The 25,117-nt window shown below is 34.3% G+C and overlaps 1 protein-coding gene across 3 annotated transcripts in view; it reads right to left on the reverse strand.

Annotated features, from left to right (window-relative positions):
- The window catches only part of LOC148623252 (signal-induced proliferation-associated 1-like protein 2), a 51,481-nt gene that overhangs the window by 20,614 nt on the left and 5,750 nt on the right, over positions 1–25,117 (reverse strand). For all 3 annotated transcript variants that reach the window (XM_088564949.1, XM_088564947.1, XM_088564948.1), the window contains exons 2-13: positions 14,849–15,984; positions 12,101–12,246; positions 11,223–11,414; positions 10,651–10,726; positions 10,357–10,455; positions 8,580–8,683; positions 7,790–7,947; positions 7,213–7,319; positions 6,218–6,352; positions 5,484–5,581; positions 3,579–3,724; positions 684–798 (exon numbers count right to left, since the gene is read on the reverse strand). In XM_088564949.1, coding sequence (XP_088421075.1) covers positions 684–798; positions 3,579–3,724; positions 5,484–5,581; positions 6,218–6,352; positions 7,213–7,319; positions 7,790–7,947; positions 8,580–8,683; positions 10,357–10,455; positions 10,651–10,726; positions 11,223–11,414; positions 12,101–12,246; positions 14,849–15,956 — 2,484 coding nt within the window. In that variant the 5' untranslated portion in view covers positions 15,957–15,984. The remainder of the gene's footprint in view (positions 1–683; positions 799–3,578; positions 3,725–5,483; positions 5,582–6,217; positions 6,353–7,212; positions 7,320–7,789; positions 7,948–8,579; positions 8,684–10,356; positions 10,456–10,650; positions 10,727–11,222; positions 11,415–12,100; positions 12,247–14,848; positions 15,985–25,117) is intronic.

The following is a 25,117-nucleotide window of genomic DNA, read 5'->3' on the forward strand; positions in this document are numbered from 1 at the left end:
TGATCAAAATCACACAACAGATAAAAATACTGCTCACATTACAACTGATCAATCACACAACAGATGGACATACTGCTCACATAACAACTGATCAATCACACAACAGATGGACATACTGCTCACCTAACAACTGATCAATCACACAACAGATGGACATACTGCTCACATAACAACTGATCAATCACACAACAGATGGACATACTGCTCACATTACAATTGATCAATTACACAACAGATGGACATACTGCTCACATAATATCTGATCAATCACACAACAAATGGAAATACTGATCAAACACACAATGGATGGACATTGAGAATCCAATACCCCTGAGAGTGCAAAACAGAGAAATCTTAAGAGATTTTCAGTTCTCTAACCAGCATTTGCCGAGTTATCTTACTAAAGGATGTCTGAGATTTCATAGTCTTGCATTTTCTTGTGGTGTTTGTTTTTTTTGCACTTAAAGGTTTTATTATTATTGAGCCAATTCAGAATGCCCTGTTTGCAAAAATTCCATAGAAATTGCAAGATGTCATAAAACGTTTTACTGTTATGTCATAAACATAACATGTTTTATCTCACCCACAAATGAGATAAGGACATCTTATATGGCTAAATACAATAACTTCCTTGTCCCTTTAGTGAGAAATACTAAGCACTTTATAATTAGTCAGACACTTACCTCACAGCCAGATGTGACCCCAATTAATCTATCACAGATCTCTCTTGTTTCTTCCATTTCACCACTCAGAGGTTTTACATAGACAGCCTCCCCTTGATTGAAATATATTCTTATCCTAAAACAAAAAAAAACGATATAGCATGATAGTGTCTTAACAGCACGTGTACAGTCAAACCTATCTCCTCAGACATTGCTGAATACAGGTTTACTTCCAGTAAAACTTGTAGCTTTAGAGGTCAAGCCACCAAATTAGACATTGCCTTTAATGGGACTAATACTCCTGAAGCCTGTTGAACCCTGTACATTTAGAAAACAATGTGGACACATGATTCATATTGGACATAATTAAGTGGTGAATAGACTAAGCATTTTTGACACACACATTTCCTGCCGTTTCTAGAACACCAATTAGTACTATTTTTCTGTTGTTGACAGCACACAATGACAGAATATGACTTCACTTTAAACATAAATTTTGGACAATATGCACTTCCCAATGTGGTAATTTAACACCACATTAAATTTCATACTAATCCTGAAAGTTGCTAAGGAAGAGTTGAGTACAACACAAGACCATAAATTCCCTACAATATGCACATCCCAATATGGTAATCTAATACCCAATCCTGCAAGTTGTTGTGGAAGAGTTATGGATAATATACTGATATGGCGTATATTTCACACCCCAATTTGGTAATTTTACACAACATTAAATTTCATACCAATCCTGCAAATCATTGAGGAGGAGTTGTGAACAATGCATTTTTTTTGTTGTTTTGCTGAAAAATGCCCAAATACAACAGCCATTATTTCTACAATTTTCATCCAAATAAAAATTCTTGACAGTATGTACATCTCCATGTGATCAACATGTAAAACATCCCATCAAGTTTATAATAATGCTACAAGATATTTAGAAAATAGTTTAGACAGTGTGAAATCTATGTAGCCCCAAAACTTTGTTTGCAGGGGTAAAAAAAAAAAAAAAAACAGAAAATACTTATCCTGCCCTGCAGCATGAACCCAGCACAAAAACACAAGAGTAAATACTTACCCTGTGGCTTGAGAGGTCCAGTCCTAAAAACCAGTATATACTGTAACGATTGGGCTACAGATAGCTATATTAACCAGTACCTGCAGGCTGGCAAGCTTTTATTATTCATGTATGCTGATATTATTGTCAGTCACGTGTTGACATAAACATTTCTCTATTGTTGTTTGTTGTATTTATTGTATTGTATGCTATTGCCGGGAAAGCCGTTTAGGGTATGGTTCATCCTCATAGTTTCCCAGTCTGCTTTAGTTCAGCCTAATTCCTATTTCATGACCCCTTCAGATTTATCCTCATAATAGCGTTAAGGGATATATTGTTACCCTTTTACTTACTCGTATATGTTAAGGCCCTTTACCCCGTTCATAGTAGTAGATATCTAGTTATCTACATTTGGCTCCATTATCCAGTTTCTGGAAGTGAACTCCACAGTGCGACACCCTGTAATTGGGGGAATGTTTATTCGTCCAATCAATGGCGCGCCACAGCACCACAGTGGAGATGTGGAGTCTGATATAAATTACACGTACGCAGACAACAATTCAGATTCGGTGACCAAGGAACCATACCGTGCATTTTCTGTACAAGTTATTAAAACCAAACCTGTTGGATTTTATCTGTACCAGTAAGCACCCCAGTGGATACCTAGTTTAGTTGTACACCTACTAATTTACATACATTATTGATTTATGACGTAGTGACCCGACATGACCTGAATACCAGACCTAAATATTTACTTTGCTACTACTATGAACTCCGAATCCCATTCCCGTCATACATACATTTAAGGGGGGTCCTTGGATTATTCAAGTGTGTGTTTATTGTATGAAAATTGCTTTATTATTGATATTCATGTATCAATAAATTGTTATTTATTTAAGTTTCTCTTACTTAGACTAGACAAAACAGTGCCTCATATATATTAAACAAATCAGTGCCATATCATGCTCGGCCACACTTAACCTGATACCAAGGTTACCTTTGCAACCAGAAAAATAAATAAAACCAGTGTTTTGGGTGACCCCCACCCAAACGTGACAATATTTACCCTAAAGCTTAAGAGGTCAAGCCCCCAAAAAACAGAAAATACTTACCATGTAGCCTAAGAGATCCAGAGCCAAACAAACCAGTAAATACTTACCCTGTAGCCTGAGAGATCCAGAGCCAAAAAACCCAGTAAATACTTAACCATGTAGCCTAAGAGATCCAGAGCCAAAAAACCCAGTAAATACTTACCCTGTAGCCTGAGAGGTCCAGAGCCAAAAAACCCAGTAAATACTTACCCTGTAGTCTGAGAGGTCCAGAGCCAAAAAACCCAGTAAATACTTACCCTGTAGTCTGAGAGGTCCAGAGCCAAAAAACCCAGTAAATACTTACCCTGTAGCCTAAGAGATCCAGAGCCAAAAAACCCAGTAAATACTTACCCTGTAGCCTGAGAGGTCCAGAGCCAAAAAACCCAGTAAATACTTACCCTGTAGCCTGAGGATCCAGAGCCAAAAAACCCAGTAAATACTTACCCTGTAGTCTGAGAGGTCCAGAGCCAAAAAACCCAGTAAATACTTACCCTGTAGTCTGAGAGGTCCAGAGTAAAAAAACCCAGTAAATACTTACCCTGTAGCCTGAGGATCCAGAGCCAAAAAACCCAGTAAATACTTACCCTGTAGCCTGAGAGGTCCAGAGCCAAAAAACCCAGTAAATACTTACCCTGTAGCCTGAGAGGTCCAGAGCCAAAAAACCCAGTAAATACTTACCCTGTAGCCTGAGGATCCAGAGCCAAAAAACCCAGTAAATACTTACCCTGTAGTCTGAGAGGTCCACAGCCAAAAAACCCAGTAAATACTTACCCTGTAGCCTGAGAGGTCCAGCCTATTACAGCACCACAGTGAACAGTGAAAATAACTTCACCAGAAACCTCCTCAATAACAACTAAAACTTCAGAAGAGATTCCCAGGAAACCATCTACTGATGTCGCTAATCCATAATCCTCAACCTGGAATATAGCATAACCCTTACATTTTAGTTTTTTATCAAGTTCACTGTAAGTAAAACTACATGGAGTAATTGAAAAATGATTACTTAGTATTCAATACATTAAGTTTGTTCTATAGAACTAGAGGCTCTAAAGAACAAACTTAAGCGCTCACCTGGAAAATTTGAAATCATGTGGTCATATCATTTGATCATTTAAAAAAAAGTTTAAAGAGTTCCCTATTCTACATCATTCCTGTCATCTACTGAACCATCTGAAACACGTAAAGGAAGAAATATCAGCCAAAATGTGTTTCTCCATAGGGTTTCAATAATAGTAACTTTAGAGTGGCCACATACACCCCTTAGCCACCTGAGCCTCACAAAAAGTGGATTGTTTGTATTTGTAGAGGGCATTGAGATCATTAAGATTCAAAACACTTTCAGAGAAGCTGATCTTTGAAAATTGGCCAATCAGAAGCTTAAATAAAATAGCCTCTGGTGGCCATCGTGTTTAATCAAGTAGAACAAAAACACATGTTTAAGTTGTCCCTTTCTAACAAGTTTGGTCACCACTGACTATGCGTAGGCCAAAATGTGTTTCCAATAGAATTTCAATGACAACTTTGAGTGGCTGAAGCCACCCGCTGAGCCATCTGAGCCACACAAAAAGTGGATCCTTTGTAGGGGATATTGAGGTTAATAACTAAGAAGTTTCAAAACATTGGCACTTATTGATTCAGAGGAGTTGATTTTAGAAAACAGTGATCAGAAGCTTAGATAGCCTCTGGAAGCCATCTTGTTTAACAAAATAGAACCAATAGTGGGTATTTGTAGAACCTCTTGCAAACATCATTTCTGCCAAGTTTGATAAAAATTGGTCACGGGGTTTTCATGTAATTGAGCAGAATGTGAAGTTTATGGATGACAGACAACAGAAGAAAAGTGATGATATAAGCTCAGTGAGACATTTGGTCCAGGTGCTAAAAATAATGCTGGTGGAAACCGACATCATAAAAAAAGTCTCCTGCTATTCCAGAAAAAAAATTCTCCCCACCCGATCTTATTATATTCATTTACATGATTTAATAACTTAAACAATGGCAAAGCAGCCATGTTTTTTTCGTGAATAAAAGTCATTTTGTGCAGGATACCCTAAGGAACAATCATACCAACTTTCATCTAATTCTGTACAATAGTTTCTGAGGAGAAGATTTTGAAAGTAGTAACATCAAAAACAGCAAAAAATGTCCAAAAAGGGGAATAACTCCAACATAGGTCCACAGATTTTCACTAAAATTAAGCCACAGACAGATCTTGTCATACTGAACAATTGAACCAAATTAAAATTTGGTTTTGGAGATATATGCAAAAAACTGCTGCCTGACCCCTATGTTCTTTTTTTTAGCAATGGTGGCTATGTTTTTTCATGTATCAAAAATCCAAACAGTCATTTTGTGCAGGATTCCCGAAGAAACAATCATGCTAAGTTTCAACCGAATCCATTTACTTCTTTCAGAGGAGATGTTTAAAAAATTGTTAATAACGACAATGGATGCCAAATGAGCTAAATTTTAACCCTGACCTTAACTTTGGTCTATGAAATTAAATATATATAGTGTTCCAGATTGTCATAAGGACTATATACTACATGCGGCATCTTTGACCTAAATAAATTGAAAAATATTGATTTAAGTGTGTTTACAAAGATATTATGGAAGGATGGAAGAAAAAAGTCAGACCTTAGTGTAAGTATCTGAACTTCCTTGGTGTAACAATACCTGAACATTCCATATTGTGGTTCCTAATGAAAACAGATCAGGGATGACTTTCTGTTTTGTTTTTTCCTTCTTCCTTACACTTCCCAAACCAAATTTACCTAAAAATATAGCAAAACAAATACTTTATCTCATTCTAATGATAAGAATACTTGGTCATACTTGTATGTCTTGTGTACAATACACAATTTAAAAGCAGGTCTGTATCAATTTTCACTATATTGAATCAAATATGAAACCAGCTAAAAAGAACTGTAAAGTCATAATTTGTTGTTGTTTATATCATTACCAATAATTTGAGTTAAAATTGTATTAAATATAAGTCTCAAATTATTAATTTTCAATATAAGCAAATCATTTACAAATATTGCAAAAATTTAAGAGACTGTCCATGTAGAAACCAGTCAAATTCTATAATATGGGTACCACAGAGTTACCATAAATTGTATCATACAGTTGTTTTCGTTCTAATGTAATGTTGAACTTATTATGATATCAGAGTGAACAGGGATTTTCCCGTATCAAAAGTGGATGATTGACACTCTCTTAAAATTGCAGCTCACTACAATATACAAAGTTTGCAATAAGTAAAATAGTTATATGTGCAACCTAAAAAGAAGGATACCACCTGCTTAGATTATCTCTACAGGAATAAAGTTATGCCCAGAAAGATTTATTATAGGTCAATGGTATAGAGTTGCTGATTTATGTTTTATTTGCATTGATTGTCCACTTACTAAGTTTGGAACTACTATCCAGTGTTGTAGAGGTCACATGGTTTGTAGCTAGATCTCTAAGGTACTCCGTTCTTGTTCTTGTTGCCATTGCTTTGAATTTATCTGCTCTATGGGCAGCATTTTCTGCATTTATTACTAAACAAATGAAAAAAAAATGACACCTTTTACAGTTTTGTAAGTCTGAACATGCTCTTGTTTGTTAGTTCATACAATTAATCCATGATAATGAAATATCAGTGGTTTTTATCTGAACAAAAGCTGACATTCCAAAGAGATCTCCTAAAAAAAATAAGAACAGAATATCTATTCCATATCCGGGAGTTTAATTTATATAATGTCAACTGCATATCTAATACATTAAACCATGTCGAACCTATTGAAATACAAAGACTGATCTGCATTTTATTTACTTCCAGGATCTCAAAATCTGCATCACAATGCAAAATCTTTTATTTTATGCTTTTCTTAACTTTTCAAACATGTAGAATTAGATATTGATCATGTTTATCAGTATAGATATTGATCATCTTTATCGGTATAGATATTGATCATGTTTATCAGTATAGATATTGATCATCTTTATCGGTATAGATATTGATCATGTATATTGGTATAGATATTGATCATCTTTATTGGTATAGATATCGATCATCTTTATCGGTATAGATATCGATCATCTTTATCGGTATAGATATTGATCATGTTTATCAGTATAGATATTGATCATGTTTATCAGTATAGATATTGATCATGTTTAGCAGTATTTTTAAACAAAAAGATGTTTTGCTTTTGACACTGAACTCAAGGCTTTGTTAATGATGAATCTCCATACATTTAAATGGTAGACGATGACCCATTCTCATGAACCCAATGAGTCATATGACAAGACTTACATACCATATAAGCAGAGAAAAATATGAACATTAAAAAAAAAATTCAACAAACTACTGCATTGCCATTGTTACACAGTTTCTGTCCATAAATTATGATCCTACCTTTAGCCATAAGGAAATCTGCAAATTCTGAGGACTTTGGAAACATTACATTATCTGGTATGTGAGGTCCAAAGGCAGGAACATCTTTAGATCTACTGACTGATACACTGAAATAATAAACTATACTTAGATCTCCTGACTGAAGACAACAGGATCATATTTGTAGACAATATCATATGGCTTTTATAATTTAATAAGGACTAAGTATGGTTATAATACATATACAGAAAACTTATGTGTTCTATATATATAGTATTAAACAGTACAGTTATCATGACTGACTGATAAAGTGGAATACATGTAGTTACAGTACAGTTATCATGACTGACTGATAAAGTGGATTACATGTAGTTACTGTACAGTTATCATGACTGATAAAGTGGAATACATGTAGTTACAGTAGATTTACAATTATTGACTGATAAATTGGAATACATGTAGTTACAGTACAGTTATCATGACTGACTGATAAAGTGGAATATATGTATTTACAGTACGGTTACAATTATTGACTGATAAAATGGAACACATGTAGTTATAGTAGAGTTATTATGACTGACTGACAAGTAAAACATACCTGTAATGACAGCTGTTAGAACATGGATTATGTACTCGAACAACAATGAAAACATGCTGGAACTGTGATCTCATGGTTTTTGGACTGAATGGTTTTGCTCCTGGCTCTTGGAAGACTACTGTTACAATGTCGTTACCTATATGACGCTTCCTTAAAAGCTAGAATAGATACCATTGTTTATAAATAACACTTGTTTATAAACATGCATGACTGTATTAAAACTTACAAAATAACTCCTGGCAGTACTTAAACTATACTGAAAGGCTAGATCTTTATATTGAGAAGCAACAGGAGCTTGTATGTTATACTAAGGATGTGTCTGACAAAACTGTATTACACTCCCACAACATCAAAGAAAAGTGACAGAAATCTAGAAATACTTTGGGTAAGGTAGAAAAGAGAAGATACCCCCTAACTTCAAATGGACATAATTGCTAAAACTTAAGTTGGATTTTCTACCTTTAGAGAAATTGGACAACAATTATATTCCTTAATGCATTTCTACATAGGATACCTAACCTTTCTATAAATTTCACCAAAATCCCTTGAGTGGTTTAGAAGTTGTATTACAGGTGTTTTAATGTGTAAAATCCTTAAGCCAAATAATCTCTTTTGGAGGTTTATTCTTTCAAGCACATTTACATATGATGCCTAACCATCCTGTAAAATTTGCAAGTTTGCAGGTACAAATACACATCTATAACTGAGAGGGATCTGAGAATTAATGGTTGTCATCACAGAAGAGATTGGTATCAATCATTTTTACCATAAACTTTATTGGTAGTCTTACCTGCTGTGTATTATTAGCGGTGTATGGGAGAAGTGTTGACACATGAAACATAATTTCACAGTTATTAAATGTTGTGTAGTAAGAATGAGTTCCAGTTGAGTCACCTGAAAAACATTACCATCAGACTGTTAACCCTAACTCAATTTACAAACAGTTCTTTTTGATTAAATAATTTGGAAGTCACCATAGTAGAGCATGTATAATTTATGATAACAGTAACAACAAAATTACCAAACACTAATACAATCCATCAAGTCAAGCCCAAAATAAATATGACAAAATAAATTCACATTACCGGAGAAGCTGGTACCGCAATGGTCCTGACTTGGTGCAGGCATTTCAAATCAAATGGTGGGTTAAATCTAAGTTTTACAGCACACCAAACCTTCCTCTATGCATTGTGGTGTGAATACACCTGTGTGATTAACACTTTCAACCCTGAATTAGTAGTTTTGTGAATTTTAAGTGCTGAGTTAATCATTCATGCGGTCTTACACATTCTTACACTTTCAACCCTGAAATAATATTTTTCCTGAACTTTCAGAGCGAAGTTTTATCATTGCATGCGGTCGCCAGGGCCGGAATTAATTTGACATGTTGAACAAAGAAAAGTCGCTTCAGAGAATTAATTCAAAATGCATCTAACGAGAAGGAGTTAAGATGTGCCATTTTGCAAAAATAACAATTGCTATGCTGGCTAAATGAAACTCTACTTTATGATTATTGTAATTGACAAAAACACAGAAAAAAAACAAGTATCTGTGATAATATTGAAAGTTTTGGTAGGTATTCTGTGTCTGTGATTAATCCATAAATTTAATCCACTACTATTACAAAGGAAAAGGATTAATATCAATTAACTTTCAAAATCAAATGGTTCACTTATCTGATGGCATTTTCTACAAGTACTTAGAACTTGCTCTAGCATAGTGAATAAACTGTGAAATATTCACACCATATGCAGGAGATGAAGGTATACTGCTCTACAGGTAAGGAAAATTTACATAATTTTAAAATTGAAGTTGTCACTTTTATCATAAATCTTAGCACTGAGATGACCACTGTTGTCAAATTTGAGATGTAGGTCCAAAAACAATGCTGAACAAGCTGTTTCTGTATTCTCCTTTATCTCAAGCTATAGTGGATATATTGAAGGTAACCATATACCAAAAGAAGGGTTGTTAATAGACAATACGTCATCAATATATCTCTGTAAAAGTAAAGGATTTAGCATCTTTTATATTTTTATTCTTTACAAGATTCTTTGTATGGATTCTAAGATGATGATCCAGCTATATACCTTTCTTTGTATGGATTCTTATGAAGTTTGGGAATCCAATACAAGTAAGGCAAGTCCTAACATTTTGTTTCAATGTTGAGAGAAGACAAGAAGTACTTTCAGTTGTTTAGGATTTCATCTTTGTCAGGATCCTTGTGAGGACAGGCTTTCAATTTATCATTGAATAATGATGACATGACCAGAAGGATTGAAATTTAATAGAGAAGAAGCACAGTCACAAGACATAGGAGACTTCAAGTAATCCTCAATGTTTAGATCCTGTCTTTTTATGGTTGAAAATTCTACTACTTATTGTTTTAGTATAGCTGTAGGAGACACATTAACAGTATTATGAAATACATTAGTTTGGATAATTGGATGAGAAAATGTATAAAAACTTATCCAGCTGTCTAATTTCAGTCAATTGGTTTTGCAACTTTACCAGTTGAATTGGAGTATTTCCATAATAATATTTTCCAGAAATCCACCTTTACTTACTTTTATTATCAAGTTGTGCTCGATATTTCTCAAATCCTTTCAATCTAACCTTTTCCCCAATACACTTCAAAAACTCATCAAAAGCTGGACTAGAATTTTCTAAAATACGCAAATGAATAAAATTAAAACCTATGATCATGTTTACCTTATCAACATAAATTTTTGACATTCTTTTTCTTTCCCTCAGTACATTACAGCTAATTTCTGTTGGTAATGAACTTAAGTAGACAAATAAAACATATCAACACATCTTCTAGTCTATCTTATAAGGTACATGTGTATAAAGCCACTTACCATTATTATACATGTCTTCCTCAGAAGACTGTCCAGATCTACACAACAGTATGCCAACTTTATGCGTACTATACAACTGAAAAAAAAAAATCTATGAGCAACAGCTCACCAGTGATGCCCCCACTTTCAATAACAATACATTATAAGGAAAATAAACAAAGTCTTCGGTAAACAGGAAGTTGTTGCCAATTTTTTTTCGAAAATGGATCACACCATATGGCATATGAGTAAAACAGTTTTCCCCCACTCCTTTGGAGCAGGGGCATGAAAACTATGAAATCAGAATATAAAAATATATCTGTGAGCTACAGCTGTCTGAGCACTAACTAGCTTTCCTCCAATTAGGCCCTAAATCAACAAATGTTATAGATTAGTTATTTGTAAGCTTAATATGGAACCAAAGTTAAACACAAATATCACTGTTTGGTCATTATGTCTGTAAACTGTAGTTGCTGAGAAAAGTGTGAAAAAAAATTGCCATTTACATAAGTAGACTAAGTAAATAAACAGGAAGTGCCACAGAGTTTTATGTGTCTACAATGTAATATAACAACATATTGTACCACACTTACCCCTTGTTCATCTAATTTAAGTAATTGTTCAAGAGTTTTTGGTGTCCCAGTTCCTAACTTAAGACATGAAATTTGAAGCTGGGGTAACAGGAATTCTAAAATGTCCTTGACTTGACCGGTCCTTGAACTGCTGAGGCGCCCACTTGTTGTAGGAATGGCCTCCTCTAAAATGGCACCTCTTAACGTTGTAAGCTGAAAGAACAGTGACTTTAGTAAGCAAGGTCTAAACCCATTGTTTTCGTAAATCTGTTTAAATAAAATTTATTATATAGATAGCAGTATTTTATCGAATTTTCCCAGTTAAATAAATTTCAATAATTCACACTTCCAAATAAATTCGGTATTTGCACTCTCAGATTTTCTCCCAACAAAATGTCACAACTTTGAAATCAATCGGCCGTTCACAAAAGTTTAAATTTATGTTGAAAATAGCAAGGAATAATCAAGGAAATCTATATAATAAATAGGATATTAAATTGGTTATTGTGAATGACCAAAACATGACCACTCATGCCAAGAACGCAGTAAGATTTAATTCGTGCTTGGAACAGGTTCCGCACACTCGTTAAATCTAGGCATTCTTCTGCACTTGTGATCATATTTTGGTTTTTCACTCCTTCCAATTAATTATCACATTAATATTGGTAGATCAAAATTCTTGTCAAAGAATTTAATTTTTCTTCTTTTGTAAATTAAGACATTGTTTGGTCATTATGCAATACATTTAATAAATTTATCAAGAAAGCTGTTAAACAGCTGCCAAGTGTACGTCTATTATGTGAAAGTTATCAGAAGAAGACAATGCTGGCAGCTATGAAAGTTATCAGAGAAGATAATGCTAGTAGCTATGAAAAATACATCAGAATACGAACTATTACCTCACTAGTTCTAAAAATAATTCTGTGCTGATACTGTCCATATTCTGCTCTCCCTAATTTATTTTCTCGATCCTCTAACTTCTCTCGGCGAATACTGATTGCAACTGGTCCAAAATTTTCATCAATACCAAAATAATTCTGATGATCTATCAAAAACAGAATGAGGTTGATAATTACATGAGAAGTGGCCTCTCTTATGTTATGGGGGAAAATAAGAATTAAACATAATATCAACTTAGTGACAAGTTTAAAATATTCTAAATTGCCAGCTGGAAAATGGTCACAAGACCAAAATATGATAACTTGGCACAGGCTGACAGTACAAACTTTAATTTGACTTCATTATAAGAGTAAAATCCTTACACATGCATATAATCTATATACATGTATATTTTACAACATACTTTAACATAAACGGTACATGTAATATTACACCATTATTCTGAAATAGCAATGGTGGTCACGATTTAGTTTCATCAGCATTTTAAAAGAAGGTACACCAAGGAAATATTGACTACTGGTTGGCAAATAACATGTACAAATGTATCTTACAATGTATTTGGAATATTTTTTTACCCTTTTTGAGAAATTGGGAAACTTACACTAGGGGATACAGCCTTATTTCAGTAGCACAAGCATTGTTCATTGTATTGATCACCATTATCATACATTTATAACTTGCTCTTTCTTCTATTTCTTCTTTTTCTTTTGCCTCTCAACTTTTTTGTTTTTTGTTTATTTTTTTTGCTTTAACAATGTGGAAGCTCTGAACTTGTGATATCCTAGTGCCATCAGAGACAATAACTCTATACTTTAGGTATCCCAGTGCAATCAAAGACAATAGCTCTGAATTTTAAGTACCCTAGTCCCATCAGAGACAATAGCTCTAAACCTCATGTATCCTGGTGCCAGGAGCCAGGAGCCAGAGACAATAGCTCTATACTTTAGGTATCTCAGTGCCATCAGAGACAACAGCTCTTAACTTAAGGTATCAAATTACTACATGTATTAAAGACAATAGCTCCATACTTTTGGTTATCCAGTGCCATCAGAGACAATCGCTCTGAACTTAAGGTATCCCAGTGCCATCTGAGACAATCACTCTGAACTTAAGGTATCCCAATGTCATCTGAGGCAATAGCTCTGACCATTAGGTATCCCAGTGCCATCAGAGACAAAAGCTCTTAACTTTAGGTATCCCAGTACCATCAGAGACAATCGCTCTGAACTTAAGGTATCCCAGTGCCATCAGAGACAATTGCTCTGAACTTAAGGTATCCCAGTGCCATCAGAGACAATAGCTCTTAACTTAAGGTTTCCCAGTGCTATCAGAGACAATAGCTCTGACCATTAGGTATCCTTTTGTTTTCAGAGACAATAGCTCTGACGTTAGGCATCCCAGTGCAATCCGAGACAATAGCTCTCAAAATAAGGTTTCCAAGTGCTTTCATGAACAAAATAAAAATAGCTCTGAACTTTAGGTATCCCAGTCGCATCTGAAACAATACATGTAGCTCTGACCTAAAGGTATCCCAGTGCTATCGGAGACAACAGCTCTTTATCAAACTTCAGGTATCCCACAGTGATAAAAAATAGCACAATAATTACCCGTCTATGTGAATCTTAATTATTTGATAAATGATTTGTAATAACAAAAACATTTCAGTGTATGTTCAATTATTCAAAAACTTGAAACATTATGAAAGACATGACATGATGATTACATATATACATGTACAATGTACATGTCCTTCTATGTAGTTACATGTACTTCCATGTTTGTAACAAGATTTATACTGAAGAAATTTACAGGTTAGTTGTATTACTATATTTAAGCATACATCTCACATAAACATCTACTTTTGTACGTGTACATGTATTAGAGAATGAAGAGGCTGTCCATGTAAAAATCAGGCAAATCCTATAATATGGGTGGCACATCATAATTTTTTCCCACTGAATTTTATGTTTAAATGCAATGTTTATAAATAGAAGAGTTACAAAATGTATCTCCTTTTTCCAATGAATTTGAAATTTCTCTTCAATCACTGCAGTAAATCCAAAAAAAAAACCCAAACATTTAACTTTGAGAAAAGATGTATTAATGATATGAAATGGATGAAAATTTTTTTGAAAACAAAATTTGTCATGTGCAATCTATTGCCTGATTTTTGGATGGAGACCCCCTTAAGTTTAACCTACTGTAGATCTGACAATGAATTCTGCCTTCCTGGTTGTACTTACAAAACAGGAATGACTTGATCAATTATAGAAGCCCATACTGTTTACTGTTTTTTTTGTTTGTTGTTAAAAAGCCTTTGGACAAATATTTCTACTAAGTTGACAAATGTAACAGGAAAAGTCTACAAAATATTCCAAGGTACATTTTTGTGTACATGTATCAGCTACATGTATAAGTTCTAAAATTCATAGATGTTACAAAATGGACAATCCTCACAAGGTTCTTTAAAAGTTCAGGATGTTTATCAGGACCTATACGGGTACATATATAATGTACATCATGGGCCAATATTCATTGAAAATTCAGATCACAAGATTCCCAGCATTAATTGTTTTCTTATTTGTTGTCAAGGAAAAAAATTGTGAAAAGGGAAATTTTAATAAAACAAATGTACAATCAATAAATACAAGTCTCACATACATCATGTACATGTAGTGAATAGTTAAAAATAATTAAATCTTAGCTATCATACATATGTGTGATTTTAAACAAAGATGTGTACGTACCATAACCATAGAAGAAATGTCTGTAATATGATGCACCATGGTCTACAAATTCCATCACATGATTACGGTACAACACAATATGAGGGAGTATTAATCCTGTAGGTGTAGGAGATGAATCTAAAATCGATAAACCACAACAGGCAGGTGAACGAGTCAATATTGCACTAGACAGAGTATTCTTAGTTTTGTTTATTGTTCTACGAGCAGAAGTTCGACCTAGACTAACAACTCTTTCTTCTTCTCCACCTATCTCATTCCTAAAGAAAGGACAGGCTAGCACCATATCATTACTTTTATCATCGCCTTCATCTTCTGACTGTTGTCCCTGTGATGCAGCCGATGCACCAGTTGTTGTATTTTTACTTGACAGTGGATTACTGATGTTGTGTAAAACCTCTTCTACATTAAATGTAATACTCTGACAATCAAAATGAAGAAAAGCTTTACTACGTGATCGTTCCTCAGAACGCACATCAACATCAATGTTATCAGGAGTTCTTGGATTAATTTCTGGTTCACTTTTACCTCTAAGTTTTGTAAATATTCCAGCAGGTCTAGTCTCCGCAGTGATAGATTTACTTCGATTTTTTCTATCTTTACTATGTTTAAATTTCGATTTAGTTCTTGGGCTGTCTGTTAAATCATCTGACGATTTGTCTTTTATAGCACTACCATTAGATGCGTGAAGCCGTTCATTTTTTCCACTTAAGAGTTGTTGAAATTGAGCTGGAGCAGGACTTCTCTGATCTGCATTAACATCTCTGTAACCTTTCAGAAGAGCAAAGAAACTCTCGTTACCCCCATTTTTACCAAGAACATCAATAGAGGATGTACTACCATAATCTCTGTGTAATCCAGTGTGGAATTCATCAACATCAATGTATTCAATACTGTCCATTTCTAAACTGCTATTACTTCTATATAACACAGGTTTCTTCTTTTCTTTTTTATCCTTTCCTTTGGTTTTATTTCCTCTCCATGACTTGGCAGCATGTGTGCCATGAATAGTTGCCCGCTGCCCACCTCGGATAAAACTGTCACGAGGAGGTGAATCATTATAACCATTTATATCATTATTCCTATGATAATAGTCTTGTTGTTTGGCCATAGCTGTTTCTCATCCCATGATGTATGACCTGTAAGAAAGAGAGGATTTCCTGATACAATAGTTAGTGTAAGTACTACAACTTATTGTATTTACAGTATGTCAAGATACAAACCTATGAAATAATGTAATGGGTATGAGTTTCAACCTGAGCACATACATGTACATGTATATTTAACAGGAATCACATTCATGATTTCAAAAAAAATTATTTCAAGAGAAAAAATCAAAGCATGTACATGTAATTTCCCATCAGCACATTAATGTTCAATAAAACTGAAGAAAAAATACGAAAACATTTGAAAAATGAAATGGATTCCTTCCATAAAGACAAGCAATTTTAGAACAAAAATCATTTAAGTACCTAAAAGTATTTCCATATCAGTGACATTGTATGACTTTTGGATACATGCAGGTGCTCCCCCACCATGTATGGACAGACAGGCAGAAGACTAAACAGTATCATCATACATGTACAACATTTGTTATTAATTTGCATCATTTTCCTTCCAAGTACACAGATCAATAATGCTTGTTACAGCATACTAGACCTGATACAAAAAATAACAGGTCAGTTTACTAACAGGTACAGTGTTCTAATATTTTTCAAAATTGAGGTTTCCTCGGGAAAAATCCATATAAATTCAACTTTCCCACAGTCAATGACTGCTATCCTAACAAAACAAATTTCGTACAGCATATGAAGCTTTCAACTTGCCATGGGAAAGTGTAACTAAGTACCTAACTTTCCCTGACCCAAATTTCATTTGCCCCGGGGTAACCGGAAATAGGAATCCTAGAACACTGAGGTATGTGTGACAAATCATGGAAAAATCCACTTATTAAAATATCCAATGAAAATGTGTAACAACAAAGTGTATTTGAATGATTTGGGCCCCATATAAACCTATCACAAGGTTATTGGATCGATCCAAATAATAAGCCATTTGAAAATATTTTTAAGACGAAATTTTGATTTTTGAATTTTTTTAACACACAAAAATGAAAATCAAACATAACCTATAAATTACTGCTAAACAGAATATATGGCAATTTATTCTGGATACCGGCTTTCTGATGGGGTATCTGAGACTCTTCCTAATGGGCTCACTTGAGAATAGCTGTGATCAGTATCAACAAACCAATTGCCTGATAACCTGTACATCTCTGTCTTTATGTAACAAAGCAGTTATATAATAAATTCTCTCAAGGATAACACTCTTTACTACAACTCCTTCCAAAGCCTGCAATAATGCACGTGTTATTGACTATATTTAAAATCTAAATTCATTAATGTTAGGTCTATAAACTTCCAGAATCATATTAAACAGTTAAAATTATAAGACAGTTCTCTGTTTATCGTATGCAAATCACAGAAATCAGCAAAACAAACATGTTCAATCACAATTAAAAAAAAAACAACCCACAGTATTGGAAATGATAGCAAAAAACAACCCACAGTATTGGAAATGATATCAAAAAACAACCCACAGTATTGGAAATGATAGCAAAAAAAACAACCCACAGTATTGGAAATGATAGCAAAAAAACAACCCACAGTATTGGAAAAGATAGCAAAAAAAAACAACCCACAGTATGGGAAATGATAGCAAAAAACAACCCACAGTATTGGAAATGATAGCAAAAAAACAACCCACAGTATTGGAAATGATAGCAAAAAAAACAACCCACAGTATTGGAAAAGATAGCAAAAAAAAAACAACCCACAGTATTGGAAATGATAGCAAAAAAAACAACCCACAGTATTGGAAATGATAGCGAAAAAACAGCCCACAGTATTGGAAATGATAGCAAAAAACAACCCACAGTATTGGAAAAGATAGCAAAAAAAAAAAAAAAACACAGTATTGGAAAAGATAGCAAAAAACAACCCACAGTATTGGAAATGATAGCAAAAAACAACCCATAATATTGGAAAAGATAGCAAAAAAAAACAACCCACAGTATTGGAAAAGATAGCAAAAACAACTCACACTATTGGAAATGATAGCAAAAAACAACCCACAGTATTGGAAATGATAGCAAAAACAACCCACAGTATTGGAAATGATAGCAAAAAAAAAAACCCACAGTATTGGAAAAGATAGCAAAAACAACCCACAGTATTGGAAATGATAGCAAAAAACAACCCACAGTATTGGAAATGATAGCAAAACAACTCACAGTATTGGAAATGATAGCAAAAACAACCCACAGTATTGGAAAAGATAGGAAAAACAACTCACAGTATTGGAAATGATAGCAAAAAACAACCCACAGTATTGGAAAAGATAGCAAAAAAAACAACCCACAGTATTGGAAATGATAGCAAAAAACAACCCACAGTATTGGAAATGATAGCAAAAAAAAACAACCCACAGTATTGGAAATGACATCCTCCCAAGTCAGGGTTTTGAGTCCACTCTCACTCCCTCAAACCCCTGACATCACTCATTCATATTTAGTGGGTATCGTCTAGCCAATTCCGATTGGTTGCTTCTCCGGGTGAGAAGCACCAATGAAAATCAATTTAACATAAAATGTCTGTGAAAAGGTAAACAATAATACGAGGTAATGAACGATCCGATATAGTAACTGAAAGTTGTATGATGTCACAAATGATGCAATATGAGCAAAAATGATAACTGTAGATTCTGTGTAGAGTCTTCACTGAAAAAAAATGATGTTACGTGTAGCCACTTTGTAAGTTATATCAAAGAGTTTCTATTACGAGTGATTTGATTGGATTTTGGATCCGGGTTAAATTTAAGTAACTCACTAGATGGCGCTGGACAATACCCTCTATATATGATTGAGTGATGTCAGGGGTTTGAGGGAGCCAGAGTGGACTCAAACCCCTGACTTGGGAGGATGTGGAAATGATAGCAAAAAAAAAAAAAAAATCCCACAGTATTGGAAATGAAAGCAAAAAAACAACCCACAGTATTGGAAATGATAGCAAAAACAACCCACACTATTGGAGAAGTAATCAAGGGAACCAAGGTTATAGCAGTAATCAAAAGAATGTAATCCAGGGACAAAGACCAGACATGGAAAACAGACATACACAACAAAGAACATAAAGTAACTAAAATCATATATACAAAGTAAAAAAAGCAAATGAGCAACTCAGACTCCACTAAAAACTGGGAGCATGGACCAGGTGCACCGGTAGGGTAAGCGTCCTCTGCTTTTCTAGAAACACCCACCGAGTTGCTCATAAAAAGTTAAGTCCGGGGTAGACAAACCAGGAAAGGAAAACTATGGCCCGTTGAATAAATCAGTTTTCATGGTGCAGTTGGATACACCATAATGATCCACGAGTTCCTGATGATGACCATAAAACTACTGTAGTGATGACTTCAATCTTATAGCAATATAACCCTATTCCAGAAGCCTGTTTGTTAGAGTTCTAGCGCAATACAAAAAGTCTGCATAGTTTCTGCAAGCTCTGGCATAACGTATGAGTTGTGATATGAACACTCCATACGCAATGTTGAAGAGATGTTGCCACAGATGAAAGGAAAGTTGACAATTCTGAATGAAAAGTCATCACGTTTGTGGTAAAGTTTGGTCAATAGTTTTCCTTTACTGTCGATTTCAAAGTGTAGGTCAAGATATGAGGCTGACTTCACAGTGTCTGTAGTATCCTTTATCTCAAGTTCTTTTGGGTAGATGCGATTTATCAAATCCCCGAAATTAGGACTGTTCAAAGTTAATATGTCATCTATATAGCGGAAACTGAGATTGAAGGATCTAGCCAAATGATATTCTTTCTTTCTGATCAGATCAGCTATCAAGTCAGCCTCATAAGAGTGAACGAATAGGTCAGCAAGTAAAGGAGCACAATTTGTTCCCATTGGAATGCCAACCATTTGTTGAAAAACATGTCCACCATATTGGACAAATATGTTGTCGATTAAAAATTCCAGCATTTTGTAAACATCTTCATCTGTATATTTGGAAGATGATTTGAAATTGTTTCTTACTAAGTATGAGGAATCTCTACCAAGAGCTATATATTTGTATCTAGGTCTACCATCTTTTTTGGAAAAACAACGATGTATAATGTTTTTAAGTCAGAATTTTAACTGGGGAATAGAAGTATAGTGTTGAAAAATCATAGGTTTTAATGCTATTGTATTCAGATAATAGTCTTGAACTAATTGTCTCCAAAAGATCTTTCGATTTTTTTCAGGATCCACATTGAATTAATACCACTACGGGAGTAACAAGTGTTGTGGTAGGACTGCAGACCCTCTTTGACAGTTGTGAGTATAGAAGTTAAAAGTTTTGAAAGAGGTTTGGTGGTACATTTTGCAGATCCAGCTATGATACATTGTTTGTATAAATTCTTGTGGAGTTTAGGAATCCAGTACATAGACGGTAAATCACAATCATCTTCCTTGGTAGAGAGACCAAAAGAGGATAGCACAGATTTATGGTTTTCCACAATCTCTTCTTTGGAGACTGTGGTAGAAGTATAGGTCTTATCACTGCTATTATTTTCTACGTCTACCTCTGATAATAAACATTGGATGTAAAACGTTTTGCAGACAAAAACAATGTTGTATTTGGCTTTGTCTGCTGGTACAACAACAAATTTGTTATGTATAGTAGACAATGTTTTTGCAACATCAGGGTCTTTGAAAACTGATGTAGCCTTGGCACTCATTGACCTACTTAAAACTGTCATTCGTTTCAAAAGTAAAGACCTCATGGCCTTTAACCACTCTGACAGAATCAATGTGTTCTTGTTCTCGTTTTATCCATTTTCTTGCATAGTCCTTGATGGCATCCATAAGGACTTTAAAGTTATAATTCCAATTTATGGAGCGTGGTTCACGGTACTTGAGACCTTTAGAAAGGATATTACGCAGAGATTCATTTTCGATGATGGTTAAACCTTCTGTAACGACGTGACCAGAAGGACCATATTTGAATGGAGAGGTTTTGCAAGAACAGTCAGGTGGTTTAGTCTAGTAGTCCTCAATATCGAGGTTCTGCAATAGTCTTTTATAATTGAAAATTTTGGATGCAATGAGTGAAGTATAGGAATATGAAATAATTGGTATGGATTTGTCTCTGAAATATGGGGGAACTTTGTTGGTAACGTTTTTGTGATGGAGGACATTAGCCAAATCAATTGCATCTATACCTTTGTTGACAAACAGTAGTAGAAGAAATGATCGTTTTTCTTCATCTTGACTTTTCACATAAAGTGGTTTAAAGAGTCTGTGGACACCAATATCCAAAATGATGGCAACAAGTCTGTATAATGATGAGGTGGGGTCAGAAAGAAGAATGTCAAGACTTGTTTTGTAAAGGGAGTGTGGTAGAGTGAGAGGTATAGAATAAAGTTTGGTTCTAATGTGATGAAGTCCAAGAGGTTTTTGTATGAAAGGTTTTTGAAATGATAAATAATTTAAATAAAATTGCAGGGTCTAGTTTGATATGACCACAAAGCCCTGAAACATTGAGGATAGTGTGGACTAAATAAAATGCCCCAGTTTGATATGACCACAGAGCCCTGAAACATTGAAGATAGTATGGTCTAAATAAAATGGAAGGGCCCAATTTGATATGACCACATAGCCCTGAAACTTTGAGGATAGTATGGACTAAAAAAATGGAAGGGCCCAGTTTGATATGACCACAGAACCCTGAAACATTGAGGATAGTACGGACCAAATAAAATGCCCCAGTCTGATATGACCACAGAGCCCTGAAACATTGAGGATAGAATGGACTAAATAAAATGGCAGGGGCCAGTTTGATGTGACCACAGAACCCTGAAGGATTGACGATAGAATGGACTAAATAAAATGGCAGGGGCCAGTTTGATATGACCACAAAGCCCTGAAGGATGAGGATAGTATTGACTAAATAAAATGGCAGGGGCCAGTTTATTATGACCACAGAGCCCTAAAACATTGAGGATAGTATGGACTAAATAAAATGGCAGGGGCCAGTTTGATATGACCACAAAGCCCTGAAGGATTGAGGATAGTATTGACTAAATAAAATGGCAGGGGCCAGTTTATTATGACCACAGAGCCCTAAAACATTGAGGACAGAATGGACTAAATAAAATGGCAGGGCCAGTTTGATATGACCACAGAGTCCTGAAAATATTGAGGACAGTATGGACTAAATAAAATGGCAGGGGCCAGTTTATTATGACCACAAAGCACTGAAAGATTGAGGAATGTATAGACTAAATAAAATGGAAGGGCCCAGTTTGATATGACCACAAAGCCCTGAAACATTGAGGATAATATGGACACATCATTCAAGCATGACAAAGCTTTGAATTTTGACTTCTATTAAATATCTGACACATGATAAGAATTTGAATCAAAGTGATCCCTTTTTTACCCCATACTATTTAAGTTCAAATCATACCCTCCAAGTCTTTCCTTGGTGATAGAGATTTATAGTCTTGTCTAGACATCAGACAAATGATTGTTTCTGCTTTCTTATTCCAAAACAGTTAAAAAAAACCCTAAAATTAATCCTAGCCTTCCTTTTGAAAATTTACAAATGAAAACTTTTTACATTACTGAAGCAGAATATTTCTTGGTACACACATGTATTAGGCAGAACAGTGGTCTAAACTAAGAAGACTGTAATAATAGTGTATGCAAACCATTATTTCTAAATTTGCAGTGTAATAATGTTTATGAATCATACCCCAACCTCACACACTCCTACACCATGGGCTAAATGAAATTCTATTACAATGTAGTTCACTTGAACATGCCTGTGAAAGTACAATAAATAAACTTCAATACATGCAAACACATTAATTTTCCCATGCACCACAGACAAGCAGTAAACTCCTTGGAGGAAATATCATAAGATACATGTGTATCATTCATCATCAACAAGATACAGCTGTATACACCTCTGTTTTGACACTGTGGTAACATTAACAGCCTTTAATAATTTATATTCTAAAGGCTCAAAAGAGCTAGGGGTTATCAGAATCTCATCTAATATGGAAACAAAATCTAATGACAACTCATACTAGAAATGTTATCAAGGAGACATTTATAGGCCTATATTAACTGAGATCAGGAGGACACAAGTTTTTTTCTCAGTCTTACATAATCAATAAAACACATGAAGAGGAAAAATAGAAAAAAAGTTGAAACTCCAAATTTTTTATTTTAAGGGTAGTAACTTCAAAAAAGAGTAGTCCAATGAGACAGCAGACCTGTTCATAAGGAAAATTTAACCAATAAAAGTTTTTATAAACGAGGTAATAACATTATATGTATATTTGCCTGATTTATATACAGTGTACATGTACATTACATTACAACATCCTAGCATTATTTTCCTCAGAGTCATACATTTACATTTTGTAGGTTACAACAACACAATTATGTCTCCTCAGTGGTCATCCAGATCTTTTAGATTACTCTAACATTAAGCCCAGGATAAAATGCAGAATCAATTACCATCGGTGCATAATAAAAAAGATCTTTATGAAAAAAATGTACAAATAGTAAGGATTATAATTTTAGATTTTCGGGGAAGTGGCAAGACTCCCCCCTTTCATACAGAAATAGCATTGTGAATAATTATGCTATATCTTAGTAGCTAAGGGTTGCTACTGAAAAATTAATGATAAAGTATCTCCCTTTTTGAGCCTCAATTTACAGACAGAAAAGCTGCATGACATAGTGGTTTTTATTTCAAAAATAAAAGACTATAGGGGTGTATTTCAGCAACATTGCATTAGATTAAAGAATTTCACCAGGATCTATTTTGAGTTTTTAGTGAAAAGGGGACCTCACAAAACGAAATAGAATTGTGAACAATTATGTAACTTTAGTAAAGAGTAACTTCAATAAAATGCTTCATGGGTTGCAGCTTACAACCACAGAGGTAGAACTCTGAAGAAATGGGGCACATATGGACACACATGTCAAGCTTGATATAGCTCTTAATTTGGATTTTAATGAGATGTTTGACAAAGAAAAAGATTTTTACCAGATTCAAAGTTCAGAGTTCAAGTCACCAAACCCAAAACCAATCCCAGCCTTAGCACCTTGTGTTACAGTCATACACTAGCTTATACTCAATTTATTGTCAAGACATCAGGAAAATGCTTACAGTCTGTATTTATATCCCCCTTTTTGTACCTAATTGCCAAAACAGTTCAAATCACAACCCCAAAAATAAATTCCAGCCTTTTTTATGGAATGAACCATTATGATATAAGGTTGCAATATACAAATAAGATTCAGGTGCACCGTTTTGTACACAAAACTGATCCAGTCTAATTTTGTAAAACTTTAAAATAAAAGGTGAAACTTGGTGGAAATATTGATTGTAGGTAGTAGAGCATTCGTACATGAATAGATGCAATACTTGTGAAGGGAAAGAGGTGTAAAACACATGCTTTAAGCTATCCGGAAAGATTTAGGTCCTCACCGGATTGGGTTCTCTTCCCTGCACCAACTGGCTGTTTTTCAAAAATGCAAAATTTTGCACATACTTTAAGAATTAAAATCATGAACAAATGAGCAGAAAAAGGTACACTTTTTATTTGCTTTTTTACAATAATACCCTGCCAACCTACTTTTTCTGGCAGTTTTTAAGTGCCTGATATTTTACAAAACCTGTTTTTTGACAATTAATTTTGGGAAGGCACCCAAAATTTGTTATGAAAACTGATGTATAATTTTATTATGATATCATGGCTGCAACATTTCATAACAAAATAGAAAATAATATCTATCTTTTTTTCATGGATCTCCATTATGTAAGGTTTTGAAAAATATATACTTTTTACAAGAAAAAAATGTTGGATTTGCTTGTTTAAGTGTCTCAATATAGCTTTATTTCTACAAATTGTCATAAAGTTATCTACAGTGACCTATCTATATAACAGAACCAAAATACATAGATATGGAATCACTTAACTGTAAAGAACCTTCCATCACCTTGTAATCATACAATTTTTCTCATCTGATGTCTTCATCAGATTCTAATATTAAACTGATAATGTTATCATAAAAATTCCCTATTATCAATTTTCATCTCATTCACTGCAAGAAACACAAAATTTCTGAAAATTTGCCAAATTCTAACAAACTAATAAAACCATCAGGACAGAGTTTGAAAGACATGCAGTACATCTCAAGTGGTTA

The sequence above is a fragment of the Perna viridis genome, chromosome 2 (assembly GCF_037379345.1).
Source record: "Perna viridis isolate PV_CMFRI_1.1 ecotype Kerala chromosome 2, ASM3737934v1, whole genome shotgun sequence".
Classification (NCBI taxonomy): Eukaryota; Metazoa; Mollusca; class Bivalvia; order Mytilida; family Mytilidae; genus Perna; species Perna viridis.